The sequence below is a fragment of the Orcinus orca genome, chromosome 6 (assembly GCF_937001465.1).
Source record: "Orcinus orca chromosome 6, mOrcOrc1.1, whole genome shotgun sequence".
NCBI lineage: Eukaryota > Metazoa > Chordata > Mammalia > Artiodactyla > Delphinidae > Orcinus > Orcinus orca.
The window spans coordinates 116,804,166-116,829,936 of NC_064564.1; the positions used below are offsets into that span (position 1 = coordinate 116,804,166).

At 43.3% G+C, this 25,771-nt stretch overlaps 1 protein-coding gene across 2 annotated transcripts; it reads left to right on the forward strand.

Moving 5' to 3' along the window:
- Positions 1-64: 64 nt before the first annotated feature.
- GTF3C4 (general transcription factor IIIC subunit 4) lies at positions 65-24,291 on the forward strand. Of its 2 annotated transcripts, none has more exons than XM_004269068.3 (5): positions 65-612; positions 8,021-9,847; positions 13,184-13,314; positions 16,425-16,513; positions 18,250-24,291. In XM_004269068.3, exons 1-5 carry the CDS (start codon positions 271-273, stop codon positions 18,312-18,314), a joined length of 2,454 nt encoding a protein of 817 aa, XP_004269116.1. In that variant the 5' UTR covers positions 65-270; the 3' UTR covers positions 18,315-24,291. The 2 variants fall into 2 exon arrangements, with proteins under 2 accessions (XP_004269116.1, XP_033282772.1); XM_033426881.2 differs by having other exon boundaries at positions 19,022-24,291.
- The last annotated feature ends 1,480 nt before the right edge of the window (positions 24,292-25,771 follow it).

A 25,771-nucleotide genomic window follows, 5' to 3' on the forward strand; every position in this document is an offset into this window, starting at 1 on the left:
TCTCCCCCGCGCTGTCCAGCCCGGGCGCTTCTGTCCGGCCAGCAGAGGAGTAGCTTTTTTTTTTTTTTACAGGCAGCGCCTTGGCCACCTGGCAGGGCTGGGTCGCCTAGCAACGGCGGGGTCCTTCCTGGCTCGGCGGCGCTTCGGGCCTGAGGGGAGAAAACCGCAGCTAAGGACGTTGGGGGCAGGCGGCCGCGTTGCGGGAGGCGGCAACGGGACGGTGACGCGGGGTTGGTGCGCCCGGGGTCCGGCTTCTGCATCCGAGGAGAGATGAATACGGCCAAGGCCCGGGTGGGGCCCGCGGCCGACCGGTCTGCGCCACCCGAGGAGAAGGAGGGCGAGGCGGGCGGGAAGGAGCCGGGGGCGGACGCGGCCCCCGGGCCCAGCGCCGCGTTCCGCCTCCTAGTGACTCGGCGAGAACCGGCGGTGAGGCTGCAGTATGCGGTGAGCGGCCTGGAGCCGCTGGCGTGGTCCGAGGACCACCGCGTGTCGGTGTCCACGGCCCGCAGCATCGCTGTGCTGGAGCTCATCTGCGACGTGCACAACCCGGGCCAGGACCTGGTTATCCACCGCACCTCGGTGTCTGCGCCTCTCAACAGCTGCTTCCTCAAAGTAAGTCATCCCCGGGCCGCAGCCCTGGGTCTCTACCTGCTCCCCTCCCGCGCCCGCGTCACGGGTCCCGGGGGAATCCCGGCCCACGCCTAGTCCGGGGATTCCCCTCCTCGCCTCCAGCGCTTAGGGTCACGGTAGCTTAAAAAAGAAACAAAAAACCGCCCAGACGTTTACGCCCGATTCCCCGGGTCACCCATCCATTCCACACACACACACACACACACACACACACACACACACACACACGGTAGCTTAAAAAACAAACAAAAAACCGTCCAGACGTTTACCCCCGATTTCCCGGGTCACCCATCCACTCCCCCCCCACACACGGTAGCTTAAAAAACAAACAAAAAACCGTCCAGACGTTTACGCCCGATTTCCCGGGTCACCCATCCACTCCCGACACACGCACACACCGCACACATCTCGGCCGGCTGCCGGCGCACACACACACACACACACACACACCGCACACATCTCGGGAGGTCCCTCTCGGAGCCACGTTTTCCCTTCGCCCCAGCGTCTGGCCGGCTGCCAGCGCCGATTTCTTTCCTCGGTGCTTTCTGAGACTCCACCCCCTGTTGACCCAACCCCAGACCTGCCTCTGCCGTGGCTCCTGTTGTCTGGGGCTTGCTCCCCGAGGCCTTTGGCTGGCTTTGTTTACTGTGTTGTGCCCTCCACTTGCGCCTCTTCTGCTTTGGAGGAGAAAAATTGGTTCTTTCCATTGTCTTTACTGTTTCAGTGACTTTATTATGAATGGTCTTTGCTTCTCATCTTGCGCAGATGGATAAATACTGGATGTCGGGGTTAGTACTCCAGTTTTTCTTCAATAACTAAGAGGCTTTGGGATGTAGAACGAAAAATAGAGCTTCTGGAAAATAAGTGCAGTTCTTAAACTTAAAGCCCGAGATCTCCGTGTAAATTTAGTGCTTTCGGTTTCGTATTAACTAAGTTTGCCTTCAGAACTTTAGGGCTCCTGAAGTTTTATTGTTCTGTCATCACCATTTGCAAGTTGTTGGTTTTTTATTTAAGTAGTAAGTCGTATTGTTCATTTTAGTGGTTTAAAAGTATTAAAACTTTCGCTGTTTCTTTTATAGATCTGTATGCATATATGTGACAGTCAAAGTGTATATTCATTCTTTCAACACATTTTTGAATACCACTGTGTATCAGCTAGGCACCAATCTAGGTTCTGGAAGTAAAGCATTGTACAGAACAAAGTCCCTGTCCTCATGGAGCTTACCTTCTTTTTGCAAGTCGTGAACAAATAACAGTGTAATAATAGGTAGTGATAAACGTTGTAAGGATATGTATCTATATAAAGAGAACATATTTTTGTGAACTTGAAGTTTTTTTAAAAAAACTCTTACTCTGCACAGCCATTTAAAATAGGAATCACTAACTGGGTAGGGTACAGGGAACCCACACTACTTTTTAGGATACTTAATCCAAGTTTGAAACTGATAAGTTGATGTTGAGTTGGATCATTGGTAAACCTGTATGACTAAGCCTTCTAAGATCTTGGACAAGATGTGAACAAATTGATTCAAGTATAACCAATCAGGTGGATAGATGTTCTTAATGCTACTGAACTGAGAAACACTCAAGGAGGGAGGCAGAACAAAGGGGTTTTAAAAGGTGTATCCTCTGCTGAAAAGGAACTTACTGTTGCTAAGGATGTTCATATGCACATCAGCTAGAGAAAATCTTAAGTGTGTGTCTCAATATGGTAGAGATTTAATACTTTAGCAGAGAGAATTTAAAGAAAGGAAGGAATAGTGAAGCGAGATGCTTTTATCAGGGAAGGTTATTTGGTGGTGAATCTGCAGCAGACCTAAAAAAAGGTAGGGTTTGGGTTGTAAGAAGTCCTCCGGAGGAAAGGGTCATCCAGATGGCAGCAATGAGGTGCCCGTCTCGCACACATACATGCAAATCATGAGCATAACGTGCTGCTGTTTGTGTAAATAATGATGGGTCAGCAGTTGAGTTCAAGTAGCTTTCCTAGAGAGTCAGAGGAAGAAAAGTGAGGCCAGTTTGGGAACTTTGAAGGTCAGTCTGAGATGGTTGACTTCAATCTAGGAAGGCCTAAAGTGCTGTTACAATATCATGGACGTGGACTGACCTGGTGTGGTTCAGGAATATGAATCTGGCTGGCCTAGAGGCAAGTAGATGATTGTTGGCGTCAGTATAAAACAGGGGTTAAGAGATTGCACTTTGGCACCAGATAGCAAGATAGGCCTATCTATAAAAGGAGAGTAATAAAACCTACCTTGGGCTTCCCTAGTGGCGCAGTGGTTGAGAGTCCGCCTGCCGATGCAGGGGACGCTGGTTCGTGCCCCGGTCTGGGAAGATCCCACATTGCTGCGGAGCGGCTAGGCCCGTGAGCCATGGCCGCTGAGCCTGCGCATCCAGAGCCTGTGCTCCGCAACGGGAGAGGCCACAACAGGTAGAGGCCCGCGTACCGCAAAAATAAATAAATAAATAAAACCTACCTTGTTTAGAATTTTCAGAAGATTCAGTTAAATATATATTTATATACGTACATACATGTACATACATACACATGTGTAATTACTTAGCACAGTTCCTGGCACACTGTAAATGCTCAATTTAAAAAATAGTCATACAAGTATGAAGGAAGGAGCTTGGGTTAATGCTATGACTGTGGATATGAAGTTATTTATAGTACTGTATTCTGATAAAAATTTGACTCTGTAGTTGGTTCCACACCTGAGAAATGAGTAATAGGAAATCTTTATATATCCCTCTGGTAATTGATTGCTTTCCTGAAATTAATTAGTGGCATCTTCCCCTTCTGCACTGTTCTTCAGTATGCACATCACAGAAACCACCAATCAGCAGGCTTACTAGCCTAGCACTGCCTGGTGAATGAATGCTGAGTTGTCCTGCAATTCTAAAAGAGGCTTCTGTGGGATAAAACTGGAGTAATGGTAGGAATGTAAAGAAGTCTCTATGTGTACTTTGATTGCACTACCCGTTGACAGTCCCTGTGGATTTAAATCTACTTGGTGCTGTCCAGCTCGCTGTAACATGAAAGATGGACATTCTGCAACCTAGATTTCAGTATGTAGCACTGCTAGAAGGTAGATACTAAACCTCTTTGAAGCTTTTGTCTGATCATTATTTAGATTATGAATTTTTTCAGGAAAATATGCAGTTAAATAATAGTTGACATATTATCTGCAATTTGCAAGTTACTGTCCTGGGCACTGAGGTTATGTGATATAAAGGTGAATGATATAAATCTGAAAAGCAATAAAATAGTGACTTAAGAATAAGTTGTGGACTTCCCTGGTGGCGCAGTGGTTAAGAATCCGCCTGCCAGTGCAGGGGACATGGGTTCGAGCCCTGGTCCGGGAAGATCCCACATGCCGTGGAGCATCTGAGCCCATACACCACAACTACTGAGCCCATGTGCCACAACTACTGAAGCCTGTGTGCCTAGAGCCTGTGCTCCGCAACAAGAGAAGCCACCGCAATGACAAGCCCACGCACCACAACGAAGACCCAACGTGGCCAAAAATTAATTAATTAATTAAAAAAAGAGAGTAAGTTGCAGTTTCTTTTCCCATTGGACTGCTGATTTAATGAATCATCTAGTTGTACACAGTTCCAAATTCTAATAATATATGCATAACTAATTTGTATCAGTTGTTAAGAACGTTAGTAACATTAACTCCATCTACTACATTAAGTAAAATAACTATTTCCTGTCTTTGGAGTTATATTCCTGCCCTCAAGAAGTTTGCTATCTAGTAGCTTCAAATGAGTTTTTATTTGTTAGGTGCTTACAAAGTACGTAGCTATTAGTTGTAATAGTGGCCAACTAGGCACGGGATATAGTCAAATGATTGGCTGGGGGTCAGCCTCTGGGAGCTGGACTCTTAACTGGTATGCTTCTAGGGCATCTGAGTACTTGTTTTGATTTGTTAACTAGTTTGTGATATGGAGAGTTGAGGGGAGGTCCAGTAGGCTAATTCAAACTACCTAACATATTAGAAATTGCTGCACAAAAAACCCTAAGGACTTTCCCTACTGGCTGACATCCACACTGCTCTCCATTCCGTCAAGGATTCTTCCTGCAGTGAGTAGGACCAAGCTTGAGCTTCCTTTATTTCATTCTGCTGCTGTTTGGGGTTACGCATTCTGTAAGTTTACTTTCAGTTCTATAGTAGATTTTATTGTAATAGTAAATTATCCTAGTCTGAGGATTATTGCTTAGTTTACAGTATTATGGGATTTGGTGAACAATTTTATATCTACCCTTCATTTGGTGGACAACTTAATGCCTATCTACCCTGCATTTTACATACTTTTATTAGGTCTCATTAACATTTACTTAATCCTCAGAGAGTATTAATAATTGTCATCATAGATAACATTTATTGAGTATTTATTAGTATGTGCTTTACATACATTGACTTAATTAACCTTCCAAACTCTATGAGAACATGTATTATTATACTCTTTATAGACGAGGAATTAAAGCCAGAAGGTTTAAACAGTTTGCTCAGGGTTACAGAGCTAGTGTATGATAGAGCCAGGATTTGAATCCAGGCAGTCTGGCATCACAGGAAAGATTTTCACTCAAATTTTATATACCCATCCAAAGCTCTGGGCTTTGATTAGCATTGTTTTATTAACAGGTTAGCCAGTGACACCTGTATTTAATTGGAATTTCCAGTCTATTTCTCCAGCATGTCTGTAGGTGTATCCAAGAGACTACACTAAAATCAAGATACACTGCCCAAGACACAATTTCCAGAGATGACAGCCCCCCGAAAGGTTCTGTTGTTTAAAAAAAAAAAGTTTGGACGTATGGACACCAAGGGGGGAAGGGTGGGGGTGGGATGAACTGGGAAGATAGGGACTGACACATATACACTAATATGTATAAAATAGGTAACTAAAGAGAACCTTCTGTAGAGCGCAAGGAACTCTACTCCATGCTCTGTGGTGACCTAAATGGGAAGGAAATCCAAAAAAGAGGGGATACGTGTGTACGTATAGCTGATTCACTTTGCCGTACAGCAGAAACTAACAACACTGTAAAGCAACTATACCCCAGTTTTTAAAAAATGGTAAAAAAAATAAGTAAATAAAAAATAAAAATAAAAGTTTGGATAACTCTGGTTAAATAAGTCTCTTCAGTAGCTCCCTGGCTGTAACTCTTGACGGGGGAATAATATATAATATATAGCATTTTCAAAACTTATTTGGTTATAGACCTCTTTTTCAAGGGGCAATTTAGGGGAGTGATGTTCTGTTTTACACACTTTAGGAAAAGTTAGTCTTCTGATTCATTTGTTGGACTTTATATCTACCTTTCATTTTATATGCTTATGTTTTATGCAATTTAGCAGTTAACTATTTGTTTCATTATGGTTTTCTGACACATCTCTGGTTGTCCAAGCTTTATCCAGGAATGTAATGGTTCTGAGTTCATCTCCCAAGGTCTTTCTATATTCTGGAGTGTAATTGCTCTGGGCTTGGGGACTTAAATCATTTAAAGTGAGTTTCATTATATCCATGTATATTTAGGCTTGAATTCCTTTTTAATGATGTTTAATCTACCCTTTCCAATTTGAAGATCAGCCTCTATGTAAAAGAAGATTGACACTAAAAAGGAATCGAAAGATTCTGCTTTCTCTGTTACCCATTTCTCTAAAGACAGTGGTTCACGTCCTTTTCTTCTTCCTACTTCTGACATAACAGAAACCATATTGTATTTTATTTTTATTTATTTATTTATTTATTTTTGGCTGCGTTGGGTCTTCGTCGCTGCACGCGGGCTTTCTCTAGTTGCGTGGAGCGGGGACTACTCTTTGTTGCAATGTGTGGGCTTCTCATTGCGGTGGCTTCTCCTGTTGCGGAGCACGGGCTCCAGGCGCGCAGGCCTCAGTAGTTGTGGCACATGGGCTCCCGAGCGCAGGCTCAGTAGTTGTGGCTCATGGGCCCAGTTGCTCCACAGCATATGGGATCCTCCCAGACCAGGCCTCGAACCCATGTTCCCTGCATTAGCAGGCAGATTCTTAACCACTGTGCCACCAGGGAAGCCCCCAGAAACCATATTTTAATTGACCTGTGTTCTTTTGGGGCTTTAACCTTTCTGGCTATTTTCTTATAGCTCTGGACCACTTTCTTTTGGTCATTTATCTCTCCTCTATCTTTAATGTCCCTTTAAAATCTTTCTAAAGAGCTCACCATTGTACACCTAGACATTAAATAAATAGCACTGCTCATGTATGTTACAGACTTGGAGGAGGGAGAGATGAATGAAAGCTAGAATGATCTCAGAAGGCCTCATAGAGTTTGACCTGGTAGGAGGGATGGGATTCAAATAGGAGAAACGAGAGCATTCTACACAAGGGAGCCAGGGAAGGCAGAGTGGGAGTGTTCAGGGAACGGCAAATAGTCTAACGGCAGTGGACATTATTCTATACAAACAGTGGACAGGCACTTCCCTGGTGGCGCAGCGGTTAAGAATCCGCCTGCCAATGCAGGGGACACGAGTTCGAGCCCTGGTTTGGGAAGATCCCACATGCCACGGAGCGACTAAGCCCGTGTGCCACAACTACTGAGCCTGCGCTCTAGAGCCCACGAGACACAACTACTGAGCCCACGTGCCACAACTACGGAAGCCCATGCGCCTGGAGCCCGTGCTCCGCAACAAGAGAAGCCACCACAGTGAGAAGCCCGTGCGCCGCAACGAAGAGTAGCCCCTGCTCACCGCAACTAGAGAAAGCCTGCACAGAGCAACGAAGACCCAACGCAGCCAAAAATAAATTAATAAAAATAAATTAATTAATTAAAACAAGAAAAGAAAGAAACAGTGGACAGAACTGTTGGAGTTGGCTCTCAGCGTAATTTGTAAATGAAATTTCAGATAGAAAACTTAAGAGCTGACATTTGTATTACAAAAATATTGTTAAAAATCCAGACATCTAATTGTATCAAAGATGTATAAAGGTAGATATTTTTTCATGACTTTCTCCTTTATTGTTTTGTGACTAGTTCAGCAGAATGCTTAGCTGACTCTTCAGAATCAGGTACATCTTTGTCATTGCTACTGCATATGTCAATTCTGAAAACCATGTGGGAATGAGGCTATGAATAATGACAGCACTTATTCTGACCCTTAAAAAAAAATTGCCATTACCTGAGTGAATGCTCACTTAGGTTTAGACACGTGCTTGATCTTTCAAATGCATGTCATGCCAAAATTAACAGAACTGATATCAAATTACTGTTTTACATATTTATAATATGTAAACGTGTAACTGATTTATGGATTTATGTGAATCAGTTAATTCACCCTAATCAATGTAAATATAGTCCTCTTAGAGTGAAATATTTATCTGATAGTTTTTATATCTCTTATTTTCAGGTTGGCTCAAAAACGGAAGTTGCTGAGTGTAAGGAGAAATTTGCCGCCTCTGAAGACCCCACAGTCAGTCAGACTTTCATGTTGGACAGGGTGTTCAACCCTGAGGGGAAGGCTTTGCCACCACTGAGAGGATTCAAGTACACTAGCTGGTCCCCCATGGGCTGCGATGCTAATGGCAGGTGCCTCCTGGCAGCGCTGACCATGGACAATCGCCTGACCATCCAGGCTAACCTCAACAGACTGCAGTGGGTCCAGCTGGTCGACCTGACGGAGATTTATGGGGAACGTCTTTATGAGACCAGTTACAGGTTCTCTAAAAGTGAGGCCCCGGAAGGGAATCTCAGGGATTTTGCTGAGTTTCAGAGAAGACACAGCATGCAGACACCAGTCAGGATGGAGTGGTCAGGCATCTGTACCACTCAGCAGGTCAAGCATAACAACGAGTGCCGCGACGTGGGCAGCGTGCTCCTGGCCGTCCTCTTTGAAAACGGCAACATTGCTGTGTGGCAGTTTCAGCTACCGTTTGTAGGAAAGGAATCCATCTCTTCATGCAACACAATTGAGTCAGGAATCAACTCTCCTAGTGTTTTGTTTTGGTGGGAATATGAGCACAATAATCGGAAAATGAGCGGCCTTATCGTGGGGAGTGCTTTTGGACCTGTAAAAATTCTTCCTGTCAATCTCAAAGCAGTTAAAGGCTATTTCACGTTAAGGCAGCCTGTCGTCTTGTGGAAAGAGATGGACCAGTTGCCAGTACACAGCATCAAGTGTGTACCGCTGTATCACCCTTACCAGAAGTGTAGTTGTAGCTTAGTGGTGGCCGCAAGAGGACCCTATGTGTTTTGGTGTCTTCTTCTGATCTCCAAAGCAGGTCTGAATGTTCACAATTCTCACGTCACAGGCCTGCACTCACTGCCGATTGTCTCCATGACTGCAGACAAGCAGAATGGGACGGTATATACTTGTTCCAGTGATGGGAAGGTGAGGCAGCTGGTTCCCATTTTCACAGATGTTGCATTGAAGTTTGAACACCATTTGATTAAACTCTCGGATGTGTTTGGCTCAGTGAGGACACACGGGATAGCTGTGAGCCCCTGTGGTGCGTACCTGGCCGTCATTACCACTGAGGGCATGGTCAACGGCCTCCATCCCGTTAACAAAAACTACCAGGTTCAGTTCGTTACTCTCAAAGCCTTTGAAGAGGCAGCTGCTAAGCTTCTGCAATCTTCAATTCAAAATCTCTTTAAGCAGGTAGATTTAATAGACCTAGTACGTTGGAAGATTTTAAAAGATAAACGTATCCCTCAATTTTTACAAGAAGCTTTGGAAAAAAAGATTGAAAGCAGTGGGGCCACCTATTATTGGCGTTTCAAACTCTTCCTCCTGAGGATTTTATACCAGTCAATGCAGAAAACCGCTTCAGAAGCCTTATGCAGACCCATCCTTGAGGACTCAAAAATCTTACTAGTTGACTCACCTGGGACGGGCAATGCTGAGGGCGAGCAGCAGGAAGAAGGCGCTGCCTCCGAACAGACGAATAAGCAAGGCCTTCAGGAGAGGAGCAAAGGAGGTGATCCAGAGGGCCCCACAGATGACTCAGTCACTCAGCCTGGAGACACTGGAGGCCGAGAGCCAATGGAAGAGAAACTCCTTGAAATCCAAGGGAAAATTGAAGCTGTGGAAATGCACTTGACCCGGGAGCACATGAAGCGAGTCTTAGGCGAAGTATACCTGCACACCTGGATCACAGAAAACACTAGCATCCCCACCCGGGGACTCTGTAACTTTTTAATGTCTGATGAAGAGTATGATGACAGAACCGCACGGGTAGGTGTTTATTAACAAAAACACTGAATCTGAAAAGTCTGCTTTCTTTGTGAGAAAGAAATGACCTAAACTTAGTTCGTAAAGCTCCACTTTGCTTTGACATTTTTTAGGTAATTGATTGGCATGAGGTGCAGGAGAATAAATAAGAAACAGATTAATGCAGAGGACATACTCATATCACACAAACAGTATTGCAGTTCTTACTCTCGCTGTGGCCTTGATTGGTACGCAAGGTTTGGGAGATTTCCAGGCTGTGGATGAGCTCCAGAGGCAGACCACGCTGTGAGGGGGCAGACCCAGCAGGGGAAGTGTGGCGCACCCTCCTTTCCCATCCTGTTTGCAGAAGGTTTGGGAAGTGGGGGGACTGTGGCCGGGACCGTTTCCATTTGATAGTACTTGAGGGGGTCTTCTGATTTAGTCTAGAAGGGCATAGGAGCTAAACAAATAACTACTTATACATTGTTGTTTTGTTACAAAAACTGGGTATAATCTTTATTTTGATGGTAGAACAGTCTTACAGTATTATCCAAAATGTATTTCACAGAATTCAAGTTCCCTGACAGAACAGTAGGGTTCCAAGCTTGGGGAAATACTGCATACTCTATACTCCTCTTAAAGGTTCCCAGTGTACATCATCCTTCTAAGGGTTCTGGGAATTCCTATAGGAAAGAAATCATTTAACTTTGTGTAGCTCAGTGTTGTATAGACTTATTAATCAGGAATCCTGAGCTAACAGCTTTTAAAATCCTGAAGAATTGTGTTTTAAGGAACATACTGCATACTAAAATATTCAGGACCACAGATGTCTGTGGTTCTTTTTACTCTGAAGCTTGATATTTATGCTCACTGCCTGAAGTCTTATCTAAAATATTAATTGCAGGTAATAAATTCAGATATCTTCCATGCCTAATGTCAAACCATTCGCGAATCACTTGTTGCATTTTCTTGTTGGAAAGGGGTGTGTGTGTGTGTGTGTGTGTGTGTGTGTGTGTGTGTGTGTGTGTGTGTGTGTGTGTGTGTGTGTGTACATACGTACCCGTACACCCCTAAAATTATTTCTTAAGGATGTTTGCAACAATCTGATGTTGACTGAAAAAAAATACACAACCTAAAAGTTCAGTTACATTTTATTTGGCAGACAAAACTGAGGACTTAAGCCTGGGACACAGCATCTCAGATAGCTCTGAGGGACTGCTCCCAAGGGGCAAGGGGGTGGAGCCAGGATCTATTGGAGTTGTTGCAACAAAGACCAGGGTAGTTGGAGCATTAAAGATTACAGTTAATTAAGGAAAACCAGATATCTGAAGTTAAGAAATTTAGCACTTTTCTATGTATGGGAAGATGCAAAGTCTGGGCTCACTGAAATCATTCCTTTGATGTGCACCTCAGCTACGTGGGGCCAGTATCCTGTGCTTCTCATCTCGAGTCTCCTTGGTGCCCCAGCAGGGGTGGCTGTAGCGGCTGACTGCTAGGTGCTGGGGCAGGGGGGCAGGGTCGGGGTGGGGGGGCATCCTGCCTCCATCATGAGTTCCCTCAGGGCTCACCGACGGGCAGCTGTAATGTGATGGCTCGATGGCAGCAACATCCTTTGTTTACTGGTACAGCAGGCAGTACTTTCATTCACACCCGAGTAGTTAAGATGTACTGTTCATGTAACTGACTTTTCATCTTTGAAAGTCAACTTTTAAGAATTGTTTCATTGTGGTCTAAATTGTGTGGAAGAGTTTTCTGGTATCACTGGTTCATAGGACCTAGCAGGGATATTATAAGTGTAAAATATTAACAAAAACATTTTAGGAAATTTGTAATGGAAGCTGGTTGGCAATGATTCAGAATAATTGTCCAGATGCTGCATGAACATGGAAAGCTACATTTAGCATAGTTACTTGGTTCCAGCAGAGCCAATTTAAAGAAGGGAAGATTATACTCTGCCCATATACAGCAACTGAGTTTTGATTGAACACGATATGTTTCATGTTTTAAAATCCTACTGCGTAAAACAAATGTTTTTTGTTTTGGAGTTTACTAGTTAAAGGCTAAGGAGAGTACTTAACTTGTAACTTGGAATTTATAACTTTCTTTATCCCCTGCTTTGAAGGTTGCTTGTGAAATCTGACAGTAAACCATTGGACAGTTTTCTTAATAAATGCACATATTTTGAAAGATAGGGAATAAACTTTGTTTTCAACAACTAAAAAATAAAGTAAAATCCTACTTTTACTTTATTCATAAAGTGTTCATAAAAATGAATCTTTTCAAACCTAGTACATTGGTTGTCCCTGCTATAAGGGACCATAAGTAAGAATTTTCAAGGCCAAAAAGGCCAGAAGTTAATGGGCTTTAAAGTTGTAAATTATATGTAGAGTAGGTAAGACACCCTTTTGAGCTATTAAGATACCCTTCAGAACTTCAGTGAACTAATTTTAGTGAATCACAGACTAAGAAGTTCTTACACAAGAGCTTAAGTGTCAATGGATTAAAACTTTGAAGGACATTATCTGCTAGTAAGACAAGGTAGTTCTTAAGGATTGGTGTATCCCATGCCTCCCAGTAATATAGCTGGTAAAGGTGTTTTTCCAACAAAATAATGAAGTAGATCAGTGTTTTGCAGACTTTCATTTTTGGAGTGATGCAACTCTAATAAAGCAGAGAAACAAGCAAAGCTGAAGTAGGGCCAAGGCCTAGAGCCCGCCCCGTCCATCTCTCCCACTCCCACGGTGGGTCCCGCCATGCCTCTGCTGTGGGGTCGGTTGGTCTCCAGTTGCAGGCTGACTGGATTGGTCATGGGTCTTTGGGCCATCAGAAGGGGAATTATTATTTTTTAATCTTGATTATCTTTTTACTTTGTAAGCTTTTCTTAAAGAATAGACTTTTTTTTAACATCTTTATTGGGGCATAATTGCTTTAAGAATAGACATTTCTATAGTTCTACAGAGTTAGTGTTTCACATGATATTTTGCCTATAGAGATTATGTTTTTCTTAAAGTCAAAACATTGTAAGTATAGCTGAATACTTTGTCTTCTAACAGAACTCTGAAGTCCTTGTTTCAGAAGCAATTAAAGGCAAGTAATAAGATTTGCGTTTTCAGAACAGTTTTCCCTTTAGTGGGTAAAGTTCACTCTGTCGTCACAGGGTGCCTGAATGAATTTATTTTGTTGTACTCAGCCAGTTGACACGAGTTGAAGGTCCAGCTTTTTTACTTTTCAGAGAGTGCTGGGCCTACGTGGAGATGCAGAGCTCCTGCTGTGTGTCAGATGCTGTGTAGGTTTCCATTTCTCCTGTGTTAGGAAGCCCTGCGCTCACCACAAAACATGCTGACTGCTTTGTCTCACTAGGTGCTGATCGGACACATCTCAAAGAAGATGAACAAGCAGACTTTCCCTGAGCACTGTAGTTTGTGTAAAGAGATTTTGCCATTCACAGATCGCAAACAGGCAGTCTGTTCCAATGGCCACATTTGGCTCCGGTAAGCTGCTTTTGCTCATTTTCCAGTTTTGTGTCACACAAACCACTGTAAAGTGTTTATCCAAAGTGTATGTTGCCCATGCCATTAGGTTGGAGAAAAGCTGCTACTATAAAACCTGGTGTGGGCTTTTTACCATCCGTTTGACTCAAGCAAGACACCCTTTAATGATGGGTTATTTTCTGCGTCTTGTATATAGGGGTTTATTTATTTTGGTGATATTATCTTGCTCTGAAGTAGCATTAAATTTTTAAAAATCAGTATGACAAAAGCAATACCTGCTGAAGTTAATAGAATATAAAGTGCTTCTGTACTCTGTTTGGTTTATCTCTAACAAAAGATAGAGGTCTTCCTCCGTCTCACTCTAAGAGGGAACCTTGGCACATCTTCATCTTATGGCCCCACGGGCTGCACGTGCCGCAGTTGGTCACTCCCTCTTCCTCCTCCTTAAAGCGCTTTGTTATCACCTGGCCCTCTGGACACAGTATCTCCTTGATGTCCGTCTTTGGACCTGTCTTTCTTCTGTCACCACTCTCCCTGGACTGTCACCTATCATCTGTACACTGGTGACTTAAACATATTGCTTTAGTCTGAATTGTTCCCCTTCAGTCTAGACTTCATATCTAAGCACCTGCTCAGTTGCTCTGTTTGGAAGTTTTAAAGGCATTTCAAATTTGAATCCAGCCTTTTCTTGCTACCTCCACCTCTACATCCCTGGTCCACGACACCATCATCTCTTGCCCAGATTATTATAGTTATCTCCCAGCCCATCTTCTGTGTCTTTCCTTGCCCCCTCCAGGCTGTTCTAAGTAGAGCTGAGGTTGTGATCCTATTATGACCTCATCAGCTCATGTCACCCCCTCTGCTCAAAACTCTCTAGTGGCTGCCCATTTCTGATGAGTAAAAGCTAAAATCCATTCAGTGGTCATGACTCCATGGCCTGGCCCCCATCAAGGGGGCCATTTTCTCCGGCTTGCTGACTTCACTCGAGGTGCACTGGCCTCCTTGTTCCTCAGGTACACGCGGCACCCCTCCCACCCTGGACGTCTTCACTGGCTGTCCTTTCTGCCCGGGGTGCTCTTCCAGCAGGTGTCCACAGGGCTTCCTTCCCGGCCACACTGCCTAAAATTGTGACACCTGATGACATCCCTCTCCCGTCTCAGAATGTAGTCTTCATCCCTCTTCCTTGCTTTATTTGCCTCCTTAGCAGTTATCACCACTATATATATATATATATATATATATATATATTTTTTTTTTTTTAATGAGGAACCTTCTCTTTCTTTTTTATAAATCTATTTTATTTATTTTTGGCTGCGTTGGGTCTTCGTTGGTGCACATGGACTTTCTCTAGTTGCCGCGAGCGGCGGCTACTCTTGGTTGCACGACGCGGGCTTCTTATTGCGGTGGCTTCTCTTGTTGCGGAGCACGGGCTCTAGGCGCGTGGGCTTCAGTAGTTGTGGCACGTGGGCTCAGTAGTTGTGGCTCGTGGGCTCTAGAGCACAGGCTCAGTAGTTGTGGTGCACAGGCTTAGTTGCTCCGCAGCATGTGGGATCTTCCCGGGCCAGGGCTCGAACCCGTGTCCCCTGCATTGGTGGGCAGATTCTTAACCACTGCACCACTGGGGAAGTCCCACTTAATATATTTTTACTTTATGTTTTTCTCCTTTCTCTGGAATAGAAAGTTCATGAAGACAGGCAATTTGGTTGTTTTGTTCATGGCTATTTCTAGAACAATGCCTGATGTGTGGTAGGCACTCAGTAGGTTTTTAAAGTTTATTTCCAGTAGAAACAGGATTGTGCTACCTATAACTACCTTAACAACTTGCGTGTTCCCTTAGCAAGATGTTGTGGGCATTTTCCACGTCAGTACATAGATCCCATTCTTGACAGCTGTAGAGTTCTCCACTGTATGGATGCTCCAGCACTCCCTCTTACTGACGGATGTCCGGATTTCCCGGCCGTTGCTATGTCCCTAGACTTCCGATCTGACTGTTCCGCCTTATGTTTGCGGAGAAGAGGAAACCAGCTTGTAATAGTAGTGGCCTTGTAACGGTAGCCACTTGCGCCTGTTGGCGCCGCCAGCGTGCCAGGCACGACTCTGAGCAGTACATGCATCCTGAGCCACACGAGGGGCGCCGCCACTGTCCCCATTTTTACAGATGAGGAAACTGGGGACTGGGGAAGTCCGAATTTGTCCAGAGGCAACAGGCGGCTAGCGGCAGAGCTGAGAACTTGGCCTATACATTGTTGTCTCTCAGATGGCTTCTTCCACAAAAATTATTTTCGTTTTTGCTGATTGAAGTTAGTGGCAGAATACCTGGGTGTAATTTCTCCCGGTGAGAATGGGTGCTTGCTCCCACTCAGGTATAATCTTTCTTCCTGTACACCCAAGTCTTTACTCAAGGTAAACCTACTTGCAATTCCTTCCCCCAACCCTCCCTTCCTCTTTGTATTTTTTACTGCTTAGTTGCTCACCCTAAACACTGTTATCCTGCAGAAAACCTTCCACGCAGAGCCCAAGTGCTCTCTCTGATATCCACTGCTGCCCACCTACCCTTATTTGCCTGGTCCTGGTAGATGCTCAGTGAATGGTCATTGGATGGAATTGAACCTCTGAGCTTTTGTTCATGGCCCTTCTTTTTTTGCACCATTAATTTTGTCTTCTATATCTTGCAGGTTTTCCCCACTGTGCTGGGGAAGACAGTGCTTATACCTAATCTTAAAAATCACTAACAAGAAGAGTTTCCAGTATAATACATAATTGATTTTTTTTAACATGAAAAATTCACAGTGCAATCAGGTGTAAGCAGACTACATTCTTTCTCAGTGCTGCAAACATGGCAAAAAAAAAAGAAGCTGCAGTGACTGTCTGGATTAGAAGCTTTGTATCTCTTGGTTTAGCCTGACGGACACTTCCCCTTTACTAAGTGTGGGGTGGGGTAGGTCTGGCCTGTGCAGAGGGATACATTGTCGCCATGCATTTGTGAACTGTTTTTGCCCTTTACTTAGTTAACTTGTGGTTTTAGAATAACTGTATGTGGTGAGTTACCTTCAATACTATGCTGCTTTCCACCGTTAGTAGAACTGATGGTACAATCTGTCTGCTTTCAGGTGCTTTTTAACCTACCAGTCCTGCCAGAGTTTGATATACAGAAGGTGTTTGCTCCATGACAGCATTGCCCGCCATCCAGCCCCAGAAGGTGAATGCTTTCCCAGCTTGTGGGAGGGTGAGGTTGAGCACCCCCAAGTCCTCCTTCCTGCTTAGTCTTGCGCCATCAGGGAGGGTGAGCAGGCTGCTCGTGCTCTGTACACTATTATCACGAACCACAGCTAATTAAAAAATGGTCACTGGAACACTATTCACGTTAACATACCTGTTGCCTTTTAGTATGGGAGTAAGTAGGGCTGCAGTTTACTGTTCTGTCACTGCAAGCAAATTATTTATTCAAAAAAGCTTGTTTTAGATGGCATGTATAGACTATATAGTGTTTGAAGGAAAACTCTGCAACTGATAACGTATACAAAGACAGCATTGCTGAAACAGGGACATGCACTTGCAGTCATCCTTCTAGTAGCCATGGTGGGATTCTTTTTCGGGTTGGCCAGTATTCTCTTTCCTGATAGCCCTGGTGACAAAGCCCACATTTATGACATAACTAGTTGGAAATAAGATCGTAGATGTGTGTCAGGAATTAGTGATGTAAACAGCCCCATGAATGTCAGTTTATGACCTGAGGTTCATTAACATCACACTAACCAAATGAGCTAACTAGACACCATTATACACCTGTTTACACTTTGGGGGTAATTTATGGTCTCAAGTAAAACAGAATGTTCTGTGTAAAACTACACCCTTATTGATTTTTGCTTTAACCTGGCTGAAGCTCTCTGATTCTGAGAAGCTGGTGTGTGGGCAGCTTGTGTTCTGTATTAACTCTTTGTTATGGAAAATGCAATCATAAAAGTAGAGAAAAAGAGTATAAGAAGCTCTGATGTACCCATCATTCAGCTTCCGAAATTGCCAGCTCACGACCTTTCATGTTTCACCTGTAGTCCTCCCCCCTCCTCCCCGCTTCCCTCCTCTTTTTTTTTTTTTGGTACACAGGCCTCTCACTGTTGTGGCCTCTCCCGCTGCAGAGCACAGGCTCCGGACGCGCAGGCCCAGCAGCCATGGCTCACGGTCCCAGCTGCTCCGTGGCATGTGGGATCTTCCCGGACCGGGGCATGAACCCGTGTCCCCTGCATCGGCAGGCGGACTCTCAACTGCTGCGCCACCAGGGAAGCCCCCCCCCCCCTTATTGGATTATTTTGAAGCAAATGTTGGGGACTTTTAAACACTCATTGCAATTGAGAATTGGTATACTATTTGGACAGGAAATCAGGAAAAGATGGAAACAAATAAAAAACACACACCTGCCAGTTGACGTTGTGTTGAGCCGCATACAGCTCTTGGGAAGAATGTGAATCGCTGAGATCTGGAGAGTACTAACCGGTAGAGCACAGTATTTCACAGACCAGGGAAGTTTTTAAAAGGAGGAGAAAGTGTTGACACAGTGTTGCCATGTTTTTATTTTTCCAAGTAATGTATTTTTTAAAGTTACTGTTACTGTAATTTTATAAGAGTATTTTAACATTATCCACGTATGAAGGATATACTCTGAGAACAAAGTATAGTCCTTTCTTTAAAGAGAATAAATTTAGCTTCATGAGACACTCATTCATTGCCCTCATTTTCCTATTGCATCACGCACTCAGCTTTGGGGACCACAGATTTAGTCCAGCCTCGTCTAGAACGTTGTAGTGAGGGGCTCTGTGCAGGGACACAGAGCTGGGACCAGAGTGCCCATCCCTTAATACTGTGGTCCATCCAGGGCTCATCCCATTTGATTGCCTTTTCTGAAGTTTACGCTCAATACTGCTTGTCTTACTTTTGTAGATCCTGACTGGATTAAGAGGTTACTGCAAAGCCCCTGCCCTTTCTGTGATTCTCCTGTCTTCTGAATGTCCAGGATGGGAAGATGGAAAGGGCATGTACTCTGCTGTGGAAAGTGCCGTCCAGCCCCAAGAGCTAGGACGCGCAAGAGGAGAGGCACCCTTCATGACTGTACATAGGGCGTGGGGACTCACTGCTGAAGTGTGTTCTCTGTCTCCAGGGACTAAAGGATGTCTTTAAAGTGACTGAGTGCAGAGATTTTAAGTCCTTTTGAGATGAATATTATCCCCCAACTCCTTGCCAATGAGGAACTTATTTTTCAAGTGTCTTGACTGAAGCAGTTTGAACAAAACGCATGCCCTGTCATTTCTCAGAACAGAATGGTCCCTTCTAGGGAGTATGGATAAGGGCCTTGCTGGGCCGAGTTAGGCTTTCTAATCCTGGCCTTGGTCTGGAACTGTCTTGTGGCTCCAGGGAGCTGTAGTTACCTGGTACGTGGTATGCAGTGTCCCAACAGATATTAAAGTGTCTGAAACAACCTGTGGGCCTGATATTTGGTTCTCAACAAACAGCTGCAGATCTGCATCCTGCCAGTTGTTTTTCATGCATATTGAAAACATTTTCTTAAAACTATATATTTTAAAGAGGTTGAAGCCAAGACTAAAGTTGGTTTTAATGTGTCAAAAGATCAGGTGACTCTTGTAAGTTAATAATTGTGACTTATTTTTAATGATCTCTCCCATGTCATCAGTTTCCTGCTCTGACTCCTTCACAGGTATAAGGATGTCAAGTATTCCTGTTCACCTGCATCACAACCCTCTTCAGACTTACCTGTGACAACTTGGTGAGATATTTGTACACAGAGGAAAAGTAATATTTTCTCCTTTTTTATTAAAACATTTAATATTTTTAATGTTGATATTTCCAGACGTATCATTTATATCCCAAGTCTGTCTAGAGACGTCCAGAAAGAGACAGGCAGCTCAGAAGTGTGGACCCTTGAGCTCTGGTGCTATCGTGTGTGTAGCTCAGTCAACCAGAGGCTGGGAATTCCTTCCCTCTGCAAAGGTCCTCGATATTTATAATACAGGTATTTTCCTGTGGACTGTTAAGAAGAGATGTTAGACATTAATTGGTCTTAAAACCTACAATTAACAATAGACATTCTAGAACTACAGTGTCCTTGGATTTTTAAAATAAGTATCCTAGGGATTGGTGCTAATTAACAGGACTGTAATGCACTCGCCTTGAAATGGTGCATATTTCTGGGAAGTTGGATGGGAAATACAAAATGTGAAATTTAAGTGATATTAAACCTTTATTCTAACACTTATTCTTGCTTTTATTTTTGTATCCTTAGTGAAAGACATTTTGTCCTCACTGAGAAACGCTCGCTGTTTGGAGAGCATGTAACAGCAACACCGCTCCCGCCTGTAGGCTCTCTCCCCCTAGTGTCTTCCCTACTCTGTCCGTAGCTATTGGAGACAAGAGCCCTTAAGGGGCACTTCCAGACAGTCTGCTTTGAAATGTCTTTTGTTTCCCTTTCAAATTTTTGTTTTTGTCTCCTGTGTTTAATTCTGTATTTCTGCTGCTGTTTAGTTCTGCTGGATCATCTGCTTATCTTTCTCATTTTGGTGGTAATTTCAAGAGGAGTGTTTATCCAGACTTCAGGGTCCAGCATGTTCAAATGATTGTCAAGAAAGAGAACCAGGCAACATTAAAATCAGGAAGAACACAGCTCAGGAAGCTGTATAGTTGCGGTCGTTTGTGCCTAGAGCTGTTTCACTTTACAGTAAATATGACAGTAAAAATTGAGATCCTGTCAGGGAATTCTTGCAGTTTCTATACTCAGAGCACGTGCTGAGTTTCACTTATTTTTTTTTTCCTAATCAGAGTTAGTAGTTGATTTGTTCTTGCTGGGGAATTTTGTGCTGCTGCCATTTAAAACTTACGTTAAGTTTTTATTTAAAGCAGTTATGCATTTGGGGGGAAAATTTGACTCTTAGGAATAAACTAAAAAGGGTCACCTGAGTTATTTTGTATGTCTGGGTAGCAGTAAACATGGCAACTCTTTTACTAGAACGTGGCTTCTCTCTGGGGGGGCTCTGCCCAATGGCATTCTTAAGGCTGAAATCCAGCCAGCACCTGCCTCAAATTTCTGCACACCGAGTTGGGAGCCCTCCGCCCCCTCTCCCCACCCCTCCCTTCTGTGGAGGTTAATCCATTGACCTGTGAGAACGAGAGGAGATTTTCAGTTAATGGCAGCATCACACGGTGCGCTTCTGAATGTCCTAAGGGTCAGCATACTTGGTGACAGTGGTGAGCAGCGAAGCCCCGGAAGAGCGTGAGGGACGCCGGGAAACTGTCTCCTGGTTTACACTTAGCATATGCCCTCTGTGCCTTCCTAGAACTCACCTGATCTGTGTAGTGGATTTCAAGTTAATTTCAGCTGTCACCGCTCCATGGCGTGGATGAGACGGCCATGATGCCGCTGCTTTGCATGAAGGTGCAGGAGCAAAGGTCCTGTGCAATTAGACCTTCTAAGCCATGACAGTATTGCATTTTGGGAGTCTGATGTCCACACCTGTGTCACACTTTCTCTGTTGAGGGTTATTTGTTCCTGTTACTCTAGATAAGAAATTGAGAGTTCGTTAGGCCTGATACTCATTCTGAAATCCTATGTCCACTACCCAGACTTCAAGCCATCTCTGCCTACTATTGTATCTGCCCAAACTACCAGTTATTTTTCAATGTCAGGAGTTATTAGAACCACTGGCGAAGCTCATGGTCGAGGGTGACATTTTTCTGCTTCTCCCTCTAGGAAGTTTTTGAGAATGTTAATGTTGGGGCGTGTGGGCTAGACCTATCAGCGGCCTTCACCAGTTAGGTTAAAAGAATGTCAGAGGGTAATAATTGAATATTAAAATATATTCTGTTGTAACTGTAATGGTGTCAGATTATATGCAGAAGAAATCAAGGCTCATTGGTCTTGTCTGGAGGAACACAGAGCTGCTTTTTCAGAGCACCGGCTCTCCTGGCAGCACTGAGCTGTGTCGGGGTTTGGTGAATTGCCGCGGCTCCTGGAATGAAAGCAGGAATTACTGTCACTGTACGATTTCCACGGGTCCATCCATCCTCTCTGCTCCTGACCTCCCTCTCCCTCCCTTCCAGGAGAGGTCCTCTCCATTTCCGTCCCTTTAGTTCTCTCAGCTTTAGGACACCTTCTGAGCTACCAGATTTGAAAGAAAAATAGGTTTGTGATAAAATTTCTAAAAACTAAATCACATAGCAGGTCTCCCTTCCTAGAAGAAACTATTAAACAGTAGTTTTTCTTTCTAAGAGTAATAGTGTTAGTTGTTAACAACTTGATAAACTGTATCTGGTTTTCTTCAAAACTCTGAATTATAATTTCCCTGTTGGAAATTTCCCACACCTTCAGGCTGGACTTTGGGCAGAGTGGGCTGGATTTCAGCTCCCTGCCACCACCCACTCTGCTCCCCAAGCCAGTTATTCCTGACAAGCAAAAAAAAATTCTGGCTATATTCAAAGTCAGCAGGCCTAAACTTTTTTAAGGGAAAGATAGGTTCTGCCCTTTTTTCTTTTTAGAGATGGGACAGCACAAACAGCAAATAGCTGGACCAATAAAAGCATCTCTTTACGGCTAGCCCTGCATGGACTGTTGGGGTCTGCAGGCTTCCATGGTTGAGTGTGAACAAACACATCCCTGTGCTCTCACGCTGCTACCTGTGTGGGTGGGGCTCAGCAGCTCTGTTGACAGCAGAGCGGCTCGGGCATCTAGCCTCTCCCCTCACCATCGTCGGATTGTAAAAATGCCTCTATAGCAGATCTAACTGAAGTGAAGTGGTTGCACTTTAGCTGTTAGTGGAAGTAGCAGCTGGCAGTTTCCAGCAGAGTTTTAGACCATGTCTCAAGTCTCATAGGTATTAAGCTTTGAACTGCTCTTTTTTGATGCTAAAAGAAGTTTTTGGAGCTAGGATCTTCATGTGATAACCTGGTATCTGCAGTTCAAGCTGACGTTAGAGCGCGTGAGATTTGACTGTCGTTATACTGAATTAAGTCAGCTTTGCAGTTGCTTCTAATGATCACTCGCACCACAGCATCGCCATCCTGGTGTACAGCAGGGTTTCTCAGAAGATGCAGACTTGTTTCCCTGGCACAGATACACATCAGTATCAGGACTGGCTGGCTGGCCTGAGTCTGGTAAATAGGGTGCAGCCTCCTATCTGCCTGTATGGTTTGTTTTAAGATGGCTGTTTCTGAAAACTTGCTGTAGAAATCAGTAAATTTAACAGGGGAGAGACTTTATAGAAAGAAGTCCTGTAAAGAAGTTAATCTTTTTGTTATATAATATGTGTGCCCCCAACCTCTTAATCAGATTAGCTGATTCCGCTTTTATCTTGCATTTTAACTTATAACTATACTCCGGGGGGGAGACTTAATATACGATATGAGGTCCTGGACGGTGCGTTTATTTACCACAGTGTTATATGGTTAACCAACGTGGTGTTCATTCATTCATTCATTCATTCATCCATCCCAGGCTTGGGAGGAGTTGCAAAGGGGGAATGATGATACTTTCATACTGATGTGATAAAGCAAAGGTGCAGGCTGTCTAGTTGAAATATTGTAAATGGGTTGGTGGACTTGAATTTCAGAACTCTAAATCTTATAGTTATTTCTAAGGTAAAAACTTGCTTACCTCACTATTATGAAGTCCTGTTAGTTTCATAGAAAGATCCTGTGAAATGGTCTCATTGGATGGTGTAAGAGGTGGTGGCTTTGAAGCATTTCATGTGTTATCAGTTTGACTCTTGGCTGACAGACTGGTGAGGTCTAGGGTGTTTTGTTTTGTTTTTGGTATTAATGCAAAAATGAATTATGTCTTTTTCAAGACTGACTCAGATTTGTACTTCAGTGTGTGAAAAGAAAGTGAACATCAAACTTGTGTACACAGAAATAAGACTGTACAGAAAAATAAGTCTGTGTTGTGTAGAGTAGGATATATTTTATTTATCCAATGCCTGCGCTATCTTTGTGCTTGGCTTCAAATTATGTGTTTGTTTACATATGACATTTTTTGAAATAAAAAGAAAAGGCAACTAAAAACTTAAGGTTATAGAAAGGAGATGGTTTTTTAATGCTTACCATCTGATTAGGTGGTGTGTTTTAAACTTTTAGTGTGTAAATAAAAAACTTTAAGAATAATAGCACATTTTGCTTGGAATACCCCCATCCAGAAGAATTGGCTGCTTCCCTGCATTCTACGTATGTACATAGTGTTCCTTATTAGATTGTAAGCTCCTCAAGGGCAGGGACTGTCTGTCTCATCTTGGTAGTTCCTGCAGCACCAAGTGTCAAGTGCCTTGCACAGAGTAGGTGCTGGTGATACAGAGAATGAGTGAGTAACTTCCTGCCACCTGTAAGACGAAGCATGGTTCACTTTTTCCAGTGTGTTCAAAACTGCGAAGAACTGATGACCGGAAGAGGGCAGAATTCTTTCTTGGGTTTGACTGGGTCTCCTGGGCTGAAGCAGACCATGCTGTCTCCTTTGCACTAGTTATCTTCTTTCCCTGAAGATACACTGGTGTCCTGAGCTTTTATCTGATAGTAGGGCAGAGGTTTCCAGGAAAAGTTTGAAGTGGGAAAGATTATAGAGAAGATGAAATGGAAATTATGGAGGGTGTTTGTCAAATGCAGTCCTGTGGGGCAATCTTATTTTAGTTATTACTAAAGAAAAGGGTAGCAAATTCTCTTTCTTTACCAGTTAGCTGGTTGGCCAATTTTCCAGTTAATGAAATCGTTGGTTTTCTAGCTTTTTCCCATTTTGGATACCCCGCAATTGCTCTTAGGATTCTGGTACTTAGAGTCTATTAAAGTTGCTGTGAACATCCAGTGCTGTACATAATGGCGGTTTTGTAAATGTGAAATAACCTCAATTATGTTGTGTTTTGTATGCAGAGCCACTAGTATTGTTATCTTGGCCACTTTTTTATTCAAAATAAATAAATAATCAAATTACTTGTATATCATGTGCATATTTTCACCTGGTCTGTAGCAAAGCTTAGAAACCTCTTCTGTCCTGACCAGCACCAGCAAAGGTAAGTAATGCGCAGGCACAAGCAGAGGAGGAGGGAAGGAATCGTACAAGAAATGGCCACTAGCAAGGGTCTCGAAAGCAATTCAGCATGCCTTCGGTGGTTGATTCCAGAACAAGTCTGAGGAACGGAAGGGGAAACAAAACAGCTTCAGTAGGCTATTAGACCACATATAGTTAACTATTCAGTTAAATAATAGTATCTGGTGAGTACTTAAATGAAGTGCTCGTTGCCGGATTTCAGCAACAATAAACCTGTGATTCAGACAAATCCTCCTGCTGAGAGCAACCAGAAAAGCTAGACAAACACCAAACAGGATAAAGAAAATGAATAACACGCCTCAACATACAGTAATAAAACTGCTGACAAATCAAGGAGAAAAATCTAAGCAAAGAAAAAAGACAAGTTACTTTAAAAACAAAAAGCAGTAATAAGACTTAAAGACGACTTCTCAGTGGAAATGGTGAAAATGAGAAGGCAGTGAAAAGGTGCCTTCAGGGGGCCGAGAGAATAATTTCCAACCTCAGATTTTGAGCTTGGCAAAAAAAGTCCTTTAAGAATGAAAGACATTTTCAGACGAATAAGAATGGGAAATAATGCATCACGACAGACCCACACTAAGGGAAGTTCTAAAGGGTGGTGTCAGGTGGAACTCAGAGAAGAGCACTAAGAAGGGGGGAGGCAGGAGGGCAAAGCTGTGACTGTGAAACAGAACATCCTGAGGTTCTTAAAACACATGCCTGCAACTCAGGAGTGCTCAGTTCTGTAAGTCCTGGTCCTGTCTAGGACCAAGTAAAACTAATCCATATTAGACACTGGTAAGTAAATGCTTGAAGAGCAAAGGGTCTTTTAATTAAGCTGAGGGGGAAAACTAGAACATTTAAAAAATAACTCAAAAGGCAAGAAGAAAAATAAACATAGAATAGGCTGGGAAAATGAAAAGCAAATAATAGGATAATGGACTTGCACTGAAATAGAGCAGTAATTATATTAAATGCAAATAAATATCCAATTAAAGCAAAGATTGTCAGACGGATTTTTTTTTTAATTTTATTGGGTTATAGTTGATTTACAATGTTGTATTAGTTTCAGGTGTACAGCAAAGTGATTCAGTTATACATGTACTGTATTCATTCTTTTTCAGATTCTTTTCTCAAAGGTTATCAGAATATTGAATAGAGTTCCCTGTGCTATACGGTAGGTCCTTGTTGGTTATCCATCTTATATGTAGTGGTGTGTGTTAATCCCAAGCTCCTGATTTATCCCTTCCCTGCCCCACGTTTCCCCTTTGGTAACCACAAGTTTGTTTTTCAATATCTGTCAGACTATTTTTTTATGTTAAAAGTGATAAATATAAAATATAAGGATATAGAAAGTTTTAAAGAATGGAAGAGTATACCATGCAAGCA